This window comes from Bombina bombina, chromosome 2 (assembly GCF_027579735.1).
Source record: "Bombina bombina isolate aBomBom1 chromosome 2, aBomBom1.pri, whole genome shotgun sequence".
NCBI lineage: Eukaryota > Metazoa > Chordata > Amphibia > Anura > Bombinatoridae > Bombina > Bombina bombina.
Window position 1 is genome coordinate 799008777 of NC_069500.1, and position 15979 is coordinate 799024755.

Sequence of the window (15979 nt, forward strand, 5' to 3'; positions counted from 1 at the left end):
GTTTGAACAAGTAAAATCAGCTATTTCAAATCACAAAATAAAGCCAACAACGTACTTGTAAACCATTTAAGTCACTCCAGCAGGTAAAATGGATCATTGGGAACACATAAGGGAGAGCGCTTTTTCAATACAATGTCCAGTAAACAACGTACACCATATAGAAAAAGGGAAAGAATGTGTCCAGAAATTTCATAAAGCAGCATGAAACATGCAAAATCCTTGCATTGGCAATATAGAATGGTCAGAGAGTTTTAGTTATATTTTTTTTATTATTATTATTACTGGCATTTGTTCATTTGGCTCATAAATTGGACTACACCCACAACAAACGATATAAACGGTAAATTAAAAGCACATATGGACCAACATTAATTCAAGGGTATTTAATAGCATTAAATGTGAAATTACTGCAAATTGTAATTATTGTGCACTTACAATTTTCCATACAGGTTTCTCTGGCAAACATGGGATGGGAAAGAGCAATACTGCAAGAGTCTGCTTATGTATTAGCTTATAACGTGTGGGGTTATTTCACCACAGAGGCACATGCAACCAATATGAATACTTAAATTGCATTTAGGAAAGGTACATATTAAGGGTAAAAATCTGTATGAATGCAATCTTATCAAGTTTTTCAATTTGAGTCATCCTTCAGACGTACTTTACTTGGCTTAAAAAAAAAAAAGGCACATTAAATAAAATGTTTTACTTGCATGATAGATGTGTATATATTTAAAAACAAACACATACATACTTAAAGTGATTGTAAATCCTAGCATTTGTGATTTACAAATGGAACAAATAAAAGGTGGACTTTCAGTCATGACGTATAACATACTTGCTCCTTTATATGTTGGAAGCGTTTGCCGCACTGAGCTGCTCAGGCAGCCCACGGCAGAACACTATTTGCTGTTAGGCGACGTTTTCACCTCTTAAAAAATAGCTGTGCGTTCCAACAGGCGCCAAGCCAAATAGCCTGAACGGCTATTGGCTAAGAGGTGGAACCATCACCTATCGGCAAAATAGCATTCTGCCTGAGCAACTTTATACTTCTTGACTGAAAGTCCCCTTTATTTGTTCTAATTGTAAATCCTAGCATTTCAAACACGCTAGGTTTACAATCACTTTAAAACATGAGAAAAAAAATATCTGGTCTACAAGCAAGCTGCCACTTTAAGTTTTCGATTTTATTTTTTTTACTGTTCATGAACAATTAAGGTGTTTGCTGCAGGAGCAAAATTAAAGTCTTGGCCAGTAAAAAAAAAACAAAAAACCCTACAAATTATCACATGATTTTGGGCAAGTTATCAAGAAAGATATTCACATATTGAGCTACTGCAAGATAAAAATGTTGCAGCAAAATTCCATGAATTTAAAAGGGACATTAAACAGCGAGATAATATAAAATGTTAAATTATGTGTGGTTAAAAAACACTTTGCAGTATACTTTCATTATTTATGCTGTCCCATTTTCCTGTAGCTAAAAAAAAACAACCTAATTCCGATGGAAATTTGAAGTGCAGACTCCAGTCTTCACAAGTCTAAAACAGTTAAAGTGAAGGTAAACTTTGATGAATGAAAGCCCGATTTTTTAAAATACTATTAAAAACAGGGGCACTTTCATTCATCAAATCTTAGAAGGCAGCCGTTTTGATTAAAAACTTACCTTTGTTTTTTTCACAGCCAGAGCAGCTTCCCCCACCCAGAGATCCTCTCTTCACACGTCAATGACTAATCCGGCTTCCTCCAATCACGGCATGGCCTCAGGCAATGACTACCCTGGGGGGAAAGCCGTGATTGGAAGAAGCTGGATTAGTCATTGATGACTTGTGAAGAGAGGATCTCTGGGTAGGGTAAGCTGCTCTGGCTGTGCAGAGAAGAAAGCTAAGTTTTTAATCAAAACGGCTGCTTTGTAAACTTTGATGAATGAAAGTGCCCCTGTTTTTAACAGTATTTTTAAAAAACGGGATTTCATTCATCAAAGTCTACCTTTACTTTAAACTCAACACAACCATTGTTTGCTCACTCTAGTAACTAATACATATTAGTCCCTAGTAGACATATGCATTTGGATTCTTTGTTAGATCTTAGTGTGTTGAACTTTCACAAGGATCTAAATGCATGTCTAGTCCCTAGGTCTACCTTAGTAGAGGAGATAAGAGAAACTTAGGTTTCAACATGATGTCTAATGCTTTATGAGGACTAACACTTTACACTTCAACAATCTTTAAACTGATAACTTAAAAAAAAGCTGCATATGAATATCAAGCTAGTATTTGCACTGAATACACTATGTCTACCATTTATTTGGTATTTAAAATCCATATGGCTTCTTAGCTCTGGAGAGGATTTTTTTTTTCTTGTAACATTCAATTCATAATATACTTTTAAAGTCACCTTAAAGAAAAATGATAAAGCAATTTTATTTTAAATGATACTATAGATCCCCCCCCCCCCCTCAAATTTGTAAGCCAAAGATGTTTTGGAATCACCCCTAAAGCTGGGCCATCAATAGGTAGGTTTTCAGCTATCAGCCAGTAAATAGGATTTTAAACATTCTACTTAAAGGGACACAAAACCCAATTTTTTTTATTGACTTCTATTATCAAATGTGCTTAATTCTCTTTATATCCTTTGTTGAAGAGCATTGCTAGATAGGCTCATGAGCAGCACATATGCCTCTTGCCATTGATTCAACCAATGTGTTCAAATAGCTCTCAGTAGTGCATTGCTGCTCCTTCAAGAAAAGATACTAAGAGGATGAAGCCAAATTTATAATAGAAGTAAAGTGGAAAGTTGTCTAAAAATTGTATGCTCTGACTCATGAAAGAAAGAAATGTGGGTTGCGTGTTCCTTTAAGGGTTGTCTCAAACAGGCATAATGGATTACATAGCTTCAATTTATAATCAGTTTGTTATAATGTAGGTCACTTGCATGTGGAAACATATGTATATAAAAAAAAAGAACAAAATAATAAACGAAAACAAAATTTGAGCAAAACAAAATCAAATTTAATAGTCAAATGCAAAAGTAAAACAAACAAAACACAAAAAAGCAAAAGAAAATTAAGAGGAACAAAACTAAAAAGTTCAAGGCAGTCTGTAAAAAACTTGGGATGGGGGTTAATTGTACTTTAACTAGTAATAGTAATCAAATATGTTAATATTTAACTTGAAAATAAATCTGCTACTTAAGAGAATGGTCAAAAATCCCAATAAAGACAGGGGAAAAAAACAAACCACTAAGTCACAAAAATGGGATGCCAAAAAAAAAAAAAAAAAAAAAAAAAAGAGGGGGAAAAAAATGCTCAAATGTTTATAAAGGTTTTTATAAAATAAGATTTGTCTGTATCAATATTGTTCTTTGTGCGGGATATATAAATGAATGTGTTTATGAAGTGTCAAAACATACTGCACAATACGCATTTTATCCAAACGGGAATAAAAAGGGGAAAAAAAAAAAAGGAAAAAAAAAACAAAAAAACTATAGCAATGTTGAACAGGTTTTTAAGAGTTTGAAACATAACTCTGGAATTTTTTGAGTTTCTATGGAACTCTTTGGTCCTTCCCTATCATTAAATGGGCTTATGGAGTAAAAAAAAAAAAAAAGTTAAAAACTTTCAAATTGGTTATTTAATGTTGCACAAGGTGATGGCTCTTTCATAACCTATTTACAATGTAGGCCCATACTAGTTAAATAACAGTAATCTATATACATGTTTAATAAAGGTGTTTGGCGAGAACTTAACATATTTTTCAACAGGTGAAAGTGTCCCTTAATATCTAGACTTCTAAATACAGTAGAAGGGTGAATGGCAACTTTGCCCTCTACCAGTTTTAGTGAGATCAGTTGTATTCACATTCCAGGAGGCTTGAAAATGAGGTCAAAGTATTTCTCACTCAGAATTTAAGATTAATAAATCCACACAAAGCCAATCTTCATTTCCAAAAAGAAATTTAAAATACTCACTCCGCCATTTAAAAAAACAAAAAAACAAAAAACTCATGCCACCTACTGAAGATATAGCAGACAGTCAAATGATGCCCAGCATGGGACTGCACATATAACAGACATGCTGCTAATAAAGATCTCCTTTCTAAAAGGTTTAAATGTCTGTGGTTAGCTCTAATAATGTAAACTGCAGACATATTATCTTAGCAAACCTACAAGCTCTTTAGTATGAAGGGAGAGGGGGGGGGGGGGGGGGGGGGTAGTGGGAAAAAAGTTTTGATGCATGTCGGAAAATGTAATTAAAATAAAGTTATTTCCAGTGTCTGGAACACAACATCCCACAGAGCTAACCTTTTTGAAGTCTTCAAGGTTTAAGCATGCTTTCATTTACCACCGTCTATAGGGTAGACTTATGTTAACTATTCATCTTTAATTTTATTTGCATATTTAAAGTAAATAACTTAAGCAACTTAAAATTGGTCTATTATGGTGGGATCTCTCAAACATTTGAACATGTATGTTGCATCCCCAGAGTATAAAAAATCTTTTTCCACTTTTCATGAAGACTAAGACAAAATACACTTGTGAAAAATGGTGCAAAATGGGTCACAGACAAAAAAAAAAAAATTAAAAAAAAAAAAAAAAAAAAGGAAAAAGAAAAAAAAAAAAAAAATGATTCCCCCCACAACTTTGTCAATCTTATTTTTTCTATTCCATACAAAATTTTAAGAGCAAGTTATTTGTGTGACTTGTTGGTTTTGAAGGAAACCTGTAAGGTTTTGTCCCCTAGACGATAGCCATTAAGACTTGCAATGGCCATTGCAGCTTCTTCATAGTTTGTCATGGTAACAAAACCAAAGCCTTTGCACTTGTTGGTGTTAAAATCACGGATAACCTTCACATTAGTGACTGCTCCAAAGGGACCAAACATCTGCCACAAAATTCCTTCATCAGCATCTTGTCCCAGGTTGTAGATGAAGATACACCAGCCAGATGAAGCACTGCTTGCAACATTCACGCCAGATATACTACTCATGTGATCAACACCCATGGGAGAAAACCTGAAACATACATAGAAACATAAATGGAACAACACTTGCTTTCAACATTTAAGACTAGTGACCCTTTAAAGGACCATTGTACATCAGATTTTTCTCTGCATAAATGTATTCTAGATGATCCATTTATATAGCCCATCTGGGAGTGTTTTTGGAACAATGTTTAGTTTTGCTAAAAATTATTATTTATTTTTTTAAATAACATTGTGCTGATTTTCAGACTCCTAACCATGCCCCAATGTATCAGATGTATAGACGTATTTACAGTCTGCTGGCTTCTGTTTGTCTAATCTATCTATATATATGACGAAGAGGCAATTGCCAGCTTAACAACGCAAAGCTCCCAGGTCTATGGAAATTTTAATAACCAAGTGTTCCATAATAAAAATCAGAAAGCATGTTAAAACAAGCATGTAAAAGTATCAAGTACAAATCAAAAGGTAGAAGAAAACACAAAACTTGCCATTGGAATGACTGGTAAGATAGGAATGGGGAATGGAGTCAACTCACCTGAATCTTTGAGCTTGATGATGGACTGGCCCTCCAAAGCGCCGTGCTGGAGAGTGGCATAGTTGGGAAAGAAGAGCCATGTTTTTATTCTGGTTAGGATTGGCAGCAAATTTTACTGTGATTGGTTCTGATGAACCTGGTGGTTTATGCCCATTGAAGCTGGCAATTGCCTCTTCGGCTTCCGATCGCTTATCAAACCGTATAAACGCAACACCACGGGACAAACCTTAGAAAAACACATATATTAAAAATAACAGAAAATGTAAGACATTTTTATCCATGGTTTTAATCTGTAAAATACACAATTGTTAAAGGGACATGAGAACCAAAATTTCTGTTTCATGATTGGGATAGAGCATTCAATTTTAAACAATTTTCCAATATACTTTATCAAATTTGCTCCATTCTCTTGGTATCCTTTTGCTAAAGGAGCAGCAATACAATGAGCTAGCGGAACACATCTGGTGAGCCATATATGTGCAGCCACCAATCAGCAGCTAGCTTCCTGTAGTGCATTGCTGTTCCTGTGCATACCTAGGTATACTTTACAACTAAAGATACCAAGAAAATAGAACAAATAAATAAATTGGAAGTTTTTAAAATTGTGTGAATCATGAAGAATTTAATTTTTTACTTTAGTGTCCTTTTAAAGTATTCCTATTATAAATCTTCAAAATAGTTTAGTTAATATAAACTGTTAAGTGTCCGACTTACTACTAAAAGTAAAAAAAACTTTAGTGGTCAGAGTTTCTCTTCCAAACGAGACCAGGAAAAAATGAACAAGATTTAAATAGACCAGAGAGTGAAAAACATAATTTATGCTTACCTGATAAATTTCTCTTGTGGTGTATCCAGTCCACGGATCATCCATTACTTGTGGGATATTCTCCTTCCCAACAGGAAGTTGCAAGAGGATCACCCACAGCAGAGCTGCTATATAGCTTCTCCTTTAACTGCCATATCCAGTCATTCGACCGAAGACAAGCAGAGAAAGGAGAAACCCATAGGGTGCAGTGGTGACTAGTTTAAAATTAAAAAATACCTGCCTTAAAATGACAGGGCGGGCCGTGGACTGGATACACCACAAGAGAAATAAATTTATCAGGTAAGCATAAATTATGTTTTCTCTTTTAAGGTGTATCCAGTCCACGGATCATCCATTACTTGTGGGATACCAATACCAAAGCTAAAGTACACAGATGAAGGGAGGGACAAGGCAGGTACTTAAACAGAAGGTACCACTGCCTGTAAAACCTCTCCCCCAAAAATAGCCTCCGAAGAAGCAAAAGTATCAAATTTATAGAATTTTGAAAAGGTATGAAGCGAAGACCAAGTCGCCGCCTTGCAAATCTGTTCAACAGAAGCCTCATTTTTAAAGGCCCATGTGGAAGCCACAGCTCTAGTAGAATTAGCTGTAATCCTTTCAGGAGGCTGCTGGCCAGCAGTCTCATAAAATAAGCGGATTATACTTCTTAGCCAAAACGAAAGGATGCCGAAGCCTTTTGGCCTCTCCTCTGTCCAGAGTAGACAACAAACAAAGCAGATGTTTGACGAAAATCTTTAGTAGCTTGTAAATAATACTTTAAAGCACGAACCACGTCAAGATTGTGTAAGACACGTTCCTTCTTTGAAGAAGGATTAGGACACAATGATGGAACAACAATCTCCCGATTGATATTCTTATTAGATACCACCTTAGGTAAAAACCCAGGTTTGGTACGCAGAACTACCTTATCTGCATGGAAGATCAGATAAGGAGAATCACATTGTAAGGCAGATAACTCGGAAACTCTACGAGCCGAGGAAATAGCTACCAAAAAAAGAACTTTCCAAGATAAAAGCTTGATATCTATGGAATGAAGAGGTTCAAACGGAACCCCCTGAAGAACTTTAAGAACCAAATTTAAACTCCAAGGTGGAGCAACAGGTTTAAACACAGGCTTGATTCTAACTAAAGCCTGACAAAATGCCTGAACGTCTGGAACATCCGCCAGACGCTTGTGCAAAAGAATAAACAGCACAGAAATCTGTCCCTTTAAGGAACTAGCTGACAATCCTTTCTCCAATCCTTCTTGGAGAAAAGATAATATCCTGGGAATCCTGACCTTACTCCATGAATAGCCCTTGGATTCACACCAATAAAGATATTTACGCCATATCTTATGATAGTTTTTCCTGGTGACAGGCTTTTGTGCCTGAATTAAGATATCAATGACTGACTCTGAGAAACCACGCTTTGATAAAATCATGCGTTCAATCTCCAGGCAGTCAGCCTCAGAGAAATTTGATTTGGATAGTTTAAAGGACCTTGAAGTAGAAGGTCCTGTCTCAGCAGCAGAGTCCATGGTGGAACGGATGACATGTCCACCAGATCTGCATACCAAGTCCTGCCTGGCCACGCAGGCGCTATCAAGGTCACCGATGCTCTCTCCTGCTCGATTTTGGCAATCAGACGAGGGAGCAGAGGAAACGGTGGAAACACATAAGCCAGGTTGAAGGACGAAGGCGCTGCTAGAGCATCTATCAGCGTTGCCTTGGGGTCCCTGGACCTGGATCCGTAACAAGGAAGCTTGGCGTTCTGGCGAGACGCCATGAGATCCAGTTCTGGTTTGCCCCAACGATGAATCAATTGTGCAAACACCTCCGGAGGGAGTTCCCACTCCCCCGGATGAAAAGTCTGTCGACTTAGAAAATCCGCCTCCCAGTTCTCTACACCTGGGATATGGATAGCTGATAGGTGGCAAGAGTGAAACTCTGCCCAGTGAATTATCTTTGAGACTTCTAACATCGCTAGGGAACTCCTTGTTCCCGCTTGATGGTTGATGTAAGCCACAGTCGTGATGTTGTCCGACTGAAATCTGATGAACCTCATTGTCGCTAGCTCAGGCCAAGCCTGAAGAGCATTGAATATCGCTCTCAGTTCCAGAATGTTTATTAGGAGTGTCTCCTCCTGAGTCCACGATCCCTGAGCCTTCAGAGAATTCCAGACTGCCCCCCAGCCTAGAAGGCTGGCATCTGTCGTTACAATTGTCCAATCTGGCCTGCGAAAGGTCATTCCTCTGGACAGATGGACCCGAGATAGCCACCAAAGAGAATCCCTGGTCTCTTGATCCAGATTTAGTAGAGGGTACAAATCTGTGTAATCCCCATTCCACTGACTGAGCATGCAGAGTTGCAGCGGTCTGAGATGTAGACGTGCAAACGGCACTATGTCCATTGCCGCTACCATTAAGCAGATTACTTCCATACACTGAGCCACCGAAGGGCGAGAAGTGGAATAAAGAACACGGCAGGAATTTAGAAGTTTGGATAACCTGGACTCAGTCAGGTAAATCCTCATTTCTACAGAATCTATTAGAGTTCCCAGAAAGGAGACTCTTGTGAGAGGGGATAGAGAACTCTTTTCCTCGTTCACCTTCCACCCATGCGACCTCAGAAATGCCAAAACTATGTCCGTATGAGACTTGGCAATTTGACGCCTGTATCAGAATGTCGTCTAAATAAGTGGCCACTGCTATGCCCCGCGGTCTTAGGACCGCCAGAAGTGACCCCAGAACCTTTGTAAAGATTCTTGGGGATGTAGCTAACCCAAAGGGAAGAGCTACAAACTGGTAATGCCTGTTCAGGAAGGCAAACCTGAGAAACCAATGATGATCTTTGTGTATCGGAATGTGAAGATAAGCATCCTTTAAATCCACTGTAGTCATGTATTGACCCTCCTGGATCATAAGTACGATGGTACGAATAGTCTCCATCTTGAATGATGGAACTCTGAGGAATTTGTTTAAGATCTTTAGATCCAAAATTGGTCTGAAGGTTCCCTCTTTTTTGGGAACCACAAACAGATTTGAGTAAAATCCCTGTCCTTGTTCCTCCTGTGGAACAGGATGGATCACTCCCATAACTAGGAGGTCTTGAACACAGTGTAAGAATGCCTCTCTCTTTATCTGGTTTGCAGATAATTGTGAAAGGTGAAATCTCCCTTTTGGAGGAGAAGCTTTGAAGTCCAGAAGATATCCCTGGGATACAATTTACAACGCCCAGGGATCCTGGACATCTCTTGCCCAAGCCTGGGCGAAGAGCGAAAGTCTGCCCCCTACTATATCCGTTACCGGATAGGGGGCTGATACTTCATGCTGACTTAGGGACAGCAGCAGGCTTTTTGGCCTGCTTACCTTTGTTCCAGGTCTGGTTAGGTCTCCAGACCGACTTGGACTGGGCAAAAGTTCCCTCTTGTTTTGCATTAGAGGAAGTTGATGCCGTACTCGCCTTGAAGTTTCGAAAGGCATGAAAATTAGTCTGTTTGGCCCTTGATTTGGACCTATCCTGAGGAAGGGCATGACCTTTTCCTCCAGTGATATTAGAAATGATCTCCTTCAAACCAGGCCCGAATAGGGTTTGCCCCTTGAAGGGAATGTTAAGCAGCTTAAACTTTGAAGTAACGTCAGCTGACCACGATTTAAGCCATAGCGCCCTGCATAGCAAAACTAGAATTCTTAGCCGTTAGTTTAGTCAAATGAACAATGGCATCAGAAACAATAGAATTGGCTAGCTTAAGTGCTCTAAGCTTGTCAAGTATGTCATCCAATGGGGTCTCTACCTGTAAAGCCTCTTCCAGAGACTCAAACCAGAAAGCCGCAGCAGCAGTGACTGGGGCAATGCATGCAAGGGGCTGTAGAATATAAACTTGTTGAATAAACATTTTCTTAAGGTAACCCTCTAACTTTTTATCCATTGGATCTGAGAAAGCACAACTGTCCTCGACAGGGATAGTAGTACGCTTAGCTAGAGTAGAAACTGCTCCCTCCACCTTAGGGACTGTCTGCCAAAAGTCCCGTGTGGTGGCATCTATTGGAAACATTTTCTTAAAAATAGGAGGGGGAGAGAACGGCACACCTGGTCTATCCCATTCCTTAGTAATAATTTCTGTAAACCTTTTAGGTATTGGAAAAACATCAGTGCACACCGGCACTGCATAGTATTTGTCCAATCTACACAATTTTTCTGGCACTGCAATTGTATCACAGTCATTCAGAGCAGCTAAAACCTCCCTGAGCAACACGCGGAGGTGTTCAAGCTTAAATTTAAATGACATATCAGAATCAGGTTGAATCTTTTTCCCTGAATCAGAAACATCACCCACAGAAAGAAGCTCTCCTTCCTCAGCTTCTGTATATTGTGAGGGAGTATCAGACATAGCTCTTAGCGGCAGTATGCCCTGTATTTCTTCTAACTCCAGAGCTGTCTCGCTTTCCTCTAAACCCAGGTAGTCTGGATAATACCGCTGACAGGGTATTATCCATGACCGCCGCCATGTCTTGTAAAGTAAACGCTATGGGCGCACTAGATATACTTGGCGCCATTAGAGCGTGAGTCCCTTGAGCGGGAGTCAAAGGGTCTGACATGTGGGGCGAGTTAGTCGGCATAACTTCCCCCTCGTCAGATTCCTCTGGTGATAAATTTTTAAAGACAGAATATGATCTTTATTACTTAAAGTGAAATCAGTACATTTGGTACACATTCTAATAGGGGGTTCCACCATGGCTTCTAAACATAATGAACAAGGAGTTTCCTCTATGTCAGACATGTTTAAACAGACTAGCAATGAGACCAGCAAGCTTGGAAAACACTTTAAATCAAGTTAAGCAAAAAATAAAAACGGTACTGTGCCTTTAAGAGAAACAAATTGTCAGAATTTGAAAAACAGTGAAAAAAAAGCAGTATATCAAACAAATTTTTTACAGTGTGTATAATAAGCTAACAGAGCATTGCACCCACTTGTAAATGGATGATTAACCCCTTAGTTCAAAAAATGGATCAAAAAAACTATAAACGTTTTTTTAACAGTCACACCAACTGCCACAGCCTTGCTGTGGGCCTACCTTCCCCAACCAACGATTTTGGAAAGCCTAAGAGCCCTTGAGAGAGGTCCTATAGCATTCAGGGGACTCCTGGAGGATGCTGGATGTCTCAGTCTGTAAAAGTTACTGCGCAAAAAAGCGCTAAATTAGGCCCCTCCCACTCATAGTAACAGTGGAAAGCCTCAGGAAACTGTTTCTAGGCAAATTTAAGCCAGCCATGTGGAAAAAAACTAGGCCCCAATAAAGTTTTATCACCAAAGTATATATAAAAACGTTTAAACATGCCAGCAAACGTTTTATATTGTAAATCTATAAGAGTATTACCTCAGAAAGTAAGCATGATACCAGTCGCTATTAAATCACTGTATTCAGGCTTACCTTCCATAAATCTGGTATCAGCAGCATTTTCTAGCATTCACATCTTCTAGAAAAATTTTTAACTGCACATACCTCATAGCAGGATAACCTGCACGCCATTCCCCTGCTTAAGTTACCTCTCTCTTCAGTCGTGTGAGAACAGCAATGGATCTTAGTTACAACCTGCTAAGATTATAGAAATCACAGGAAGATTCTTCTTCTATTTTCTGCCTGGGACAAAATAGTACAACTCCGGTACCATTTAAAAATAACAAACTTTTGATTGAAGAAAACAGCTATGTTACACCACTTCTCTCTTACTACCTCCATGCTTGTTGAGAGTTGCAAGAGAATGACTGGATATGGCAGTTAGGGGAGGAGCTATATAGCAGCTCTGCTGTGGGTGATCCTCTTGCAACTTCCTGTTGGGAAGGAGAATATCCCACAAGTAATGGATGATCCGTGGACTGGATACACCTTACAAGAGAAACTATGTCATGCCTGAAATCCATAAAACCAGAAAAGCACACAAAATATCAAACACCTAGAGGGCAGTTTAGATTACAAAGTAACAAAATAATGGTTATGCAAGGTCATGTTAAAGGGCAACCATAGTGTTAAAATGACATGCTCGTTATAGCATGTCATTTTAACACTAGCGACACTATGCTATGCGATTAGCCCCTGAACAACCCAGCTGTGTAACTAGTGCTGCTGATTGGATCAGTGGAAGTTACCACTATGAAATTACCACTATGAACCAGCAAAACTCTGCAGGTCCAAAGCAAGCATTTAACTATGTGATTAACCCCTCTGAAGAGGTTAATCATATAGTATAACAGCATCACTAGTATTAGAATTAGATGCTCTAACAGATTAGAGGAGGTCCTTTTAACACTAATGGCCCTAAATGTCTAAAAGGGGGGAGAAAACATTTTCTGACCTGTGGCTTGATCAACAAGGACACGTGAATTGATGATACGGCCAAAACCTGTAAACATGTCTTCTACGTCCTTCTGTGTCATTGTCCTTGGGAGTCCACTGATATACAGATTAGCATCCTTAATGTTTTCAGAACTTGGACGGGCAAAGGATACCTTGAAAGAATTGGAAATGGGGAAAAAATGAAAATATAAATTGATGCTTATCTTATAAATTCTTTTCTATCTTGGCAGTAAAGTCCACAAATTCCATTCATAACCTATGAGAAATACTTCATCTGGCCACCAGGAGGTGGCAAAGAAATCAGAGAGAGCATTGAAATATTCCTTCCACTTACCCTAACCTCTCAGTAGATCAAGCTGTGGATAAGGTAAAGTAAAGAGATAAAAGGGGTAAAGCGTTTCCGTAAAACTGCCGCCACTATTTAAGGGAGGGTGCGTGGACTCACTGCCAAGATAGAAAATAATTTATCAGGTAAGCATAAATTATAATTTTCTTTCTAATGGCAGTGAGAATCCACAAGTTACCAAGCTCTGGAGTGCACGGTAGAGAAGGCAGTCCTTAAAAGGGACAGTAAACTTAAAAAAAATAAAGAATTATGTAACATCAACAGCTTTAAAAATCACAAAATTTGAGAGATTTTAGCTCTCAAAAAGTTGCACTTTGTCTCCTCAGCTCTTCCGATCAGTTATTTTCAAAAGTGGTTTGCGGGTTCGCTGTCTTATTGCAGCGCGCCTGATTGCGCTATTGAACTTAATGTAGCTCGCTCCCCCTCTGGTAGCTTGAAAAACCTTTAGTCCAAAATGATGCCTCTAATGAGGCAAAAACAACAAAATCTGTAAAATTTTGTTAAAGTATGTAATGAAGACCATGTAGCAGCCTTGCAAATCTGTTCAACTAAAGCCTCATTCTTGAAGGCCCAGGAAGTAGACACTGCACAGGTATGATGAAGAGTAATCCGGTATGGAGGCTGCTGACCGACCTCTACTTAAGCCATTCGAAAAACTTATGAGCCAGAAAGAAAAAGTAACTAGAGTGGCCTTCTGACCCTTTCACTTAAAAAAAAAAAAAAAAAAAAGAGGAGGGCAATTAACTTAGGAAGGGTCTCATAAAGTAGTCTATATATCTACTGGCCCCCCCATGCCCAAGATAATCGGTCGCCCCGGCGGTTTACTCATACATTTATGCAGCTTGGGAATGCAGTAAGTAGGCACAATAGGAAACTTTTTAAAAATGAATGCATGCTTCTTGGTGGTTGTTAGCCCATCTCTCAGAGCATCATTCAGAATAAACAAAAGTTCATTACATGATGTGTCAAATGCAGTTCTATCAGTTAATTCATATTGAGTCGTGTTGGACAATTGCCTCTGGACTTCTGCCACATAGTCATAATCATTCATGACCACCAGATTACCACCTTTATCAGATGATTTAAAAATGAGTCCCTTACTATTGAGTAATTCTTTGAGAGACTTCCTCTCACTTGTACACAAATTATCCTGAACAACTTCACAAACTTGTAGTTCCCCAAATTCTCTTTCAACGCATCTTACAAAGTTTTGAATCTCTGGAGCGGTTGAAAGTGGGGGCATATACTTGGAAGTTGGTCTAAAATTAGATTTCTTAGGGTGTTGAATTCTTCCAACATCTTCATTTTGATCCTATAATAGTGACAGTAAATCATCCATGGCAAGTTTGTCACTCCTGTCTAAAGGCAAACCCGGATAAATTCTTCTATTCATAATTTTTTTAATACTAACTTTCTAGCAAACAAGTTGAGATCCTTTATGAATTCAAATTTATCCAGGTGTGCCGATGGGCAGAATGACAAGCCTTTACTTAGCAGTGACATTTGTGTGAGGGATAGGGGAAAGGAGGATAGGTTAACAACTCTGAGGGAATCAATACCCTCAGTTGGTTGTGAACCCAGGATAGAGGTTACACTCTCTGATTTCTTGTCAACATCCGTGTGCCTCTGTTGTTCATGTATCTCCCACCACCTCTTCTCCTGTTTGAAGAGCGTCGACCTCCCTCTCTTTCCCCTCCCCCCCTCCTTGTTTTCTGCCTAAAGGGGGAAGTTCTTGTAAAGAGCCAGCCACAATTTCATTTTGCTCATTATCTGTCTAATTTAAACATTTTATTTTATCTAAAAATAACCTGCAGAAAATTTTTCACCAAGAAATCTCATCGCAGAAAGTGACAAAAAATTCTGCCTCTGGGTGCTCATTGTATAATACAGTGGTTGACGAATATGTTCAAAAATTAGGAGCCAGTAAGAATATTTAGGAGCCAGGCATATTTTTAGGAGCCAGACAGTTTGATTTATATATAGATATATGGATAATAACCCAAAAAGTTAGGAGCCAGGGGTAAAATTCTAGGAGCCAGTGGCTCCCAGGCTCCTGGGTTTGTCGAGCCCTGGTATAATAGGTACAACGAGCATTAGTAGGAAGTAAACAACTAATAGTGTTGTATTACATGTAAATAGCCTATACTTAAAACATTTTTTGCACTTTCATATGAAAGAAAGAACACAATTGACTTTAAAAACAGACAGTAAAGTCAAAATTAAACTTTTCATGATTCAGATAGGAGCATGCAATTTAAAGAAAAAAAAAAAACATTTTTTTTTTAAATGTACTTCTATAATCTAATGAGATTTGTTCTTTTGGCATTCTTTGCTAGCCCTTTCCTGCTGGTACATACTATTAAACAAGTAAAAATTTAAATCATGCAATTGCCTGATTTTCAATGATGGGATCAGGTCAAGGGGGAGTGCCTATGATGCTAGGCAAGCCATCCAGCCCGCAATCCCAGTTAGGATCCTGCTATAGCTTCAGTACAGCAAAAATGCTAGGACGTTCCATGCCGCACTAATGGCGCTAAAGCCTAACGCAGTTAGGAGGGCATGAAACATCCCGACTACTGGAAGGGGTTTAAAAAAAATAATAAAAAAAAAGGAACACGTACCTAGATAGGCTCAGGAGCAGCATTACACTACTTTGAGCTGGCTGCACAAATATGCCTCTTGACATTGGCTCACCTGTTTTCAGCTAGCTCAGTAGTGTATTGCTGCTCCAACAAAAGATACCACAAGTAGAAAGCTAATTTGATAATAGAAAAAAATTGGAAAGTTGTTTAAAATTATATGCGCTTCGAAATCATTTAAGAAAGTTTGTTTTATGTCCATTTAAGTTTTCATGGGACTAGATCTGCTCTGGACAATCATTTTTACTGAAATATAAAACCAGGACAGTAAGCCCCAGTGTAACACTTTGTCCTCACGCTCGAGTATAGCCC

The 15979-nt window shown here is 38.7% G+C and overlaps 1 protein-coding gene across 2 annotated transcripts in view; it reads right to left on the reverse strand.

The window, feature by feature from the left end:
• Positions 1 to 2989: 2989 nt before the first annotated feature.
• Positions 2990 to 15979, reverse strand: part of ELAVL1 (ELAV like RNA binding protein 1) — a 47619-nt gene continuing 34629 nt past the window's right edge. For both annotated transcript variants that reach the window (XM_053702985.1, XM_053702984.1), the window contains exons 4-6: positions 12681 to 12834; positions 5520 to 5745; positions 2990 to 5012 (exon numbers count right to left, since the gene is read on the reverse strand). In XM_053702985.1, coding sequence (XP_053558960.1) covers positions 4688 to 5012; positions 5520 to 5745; positions 12681 to 12834 — 705 coding nt within the window. In that variant the 3' untranslated portion in view covers positions 2990 to 4687. The remainder of the gene's footprint in view (positions 5013 to 5519; positions 5746 to 12680; positions 12835 to 15979) is intronic.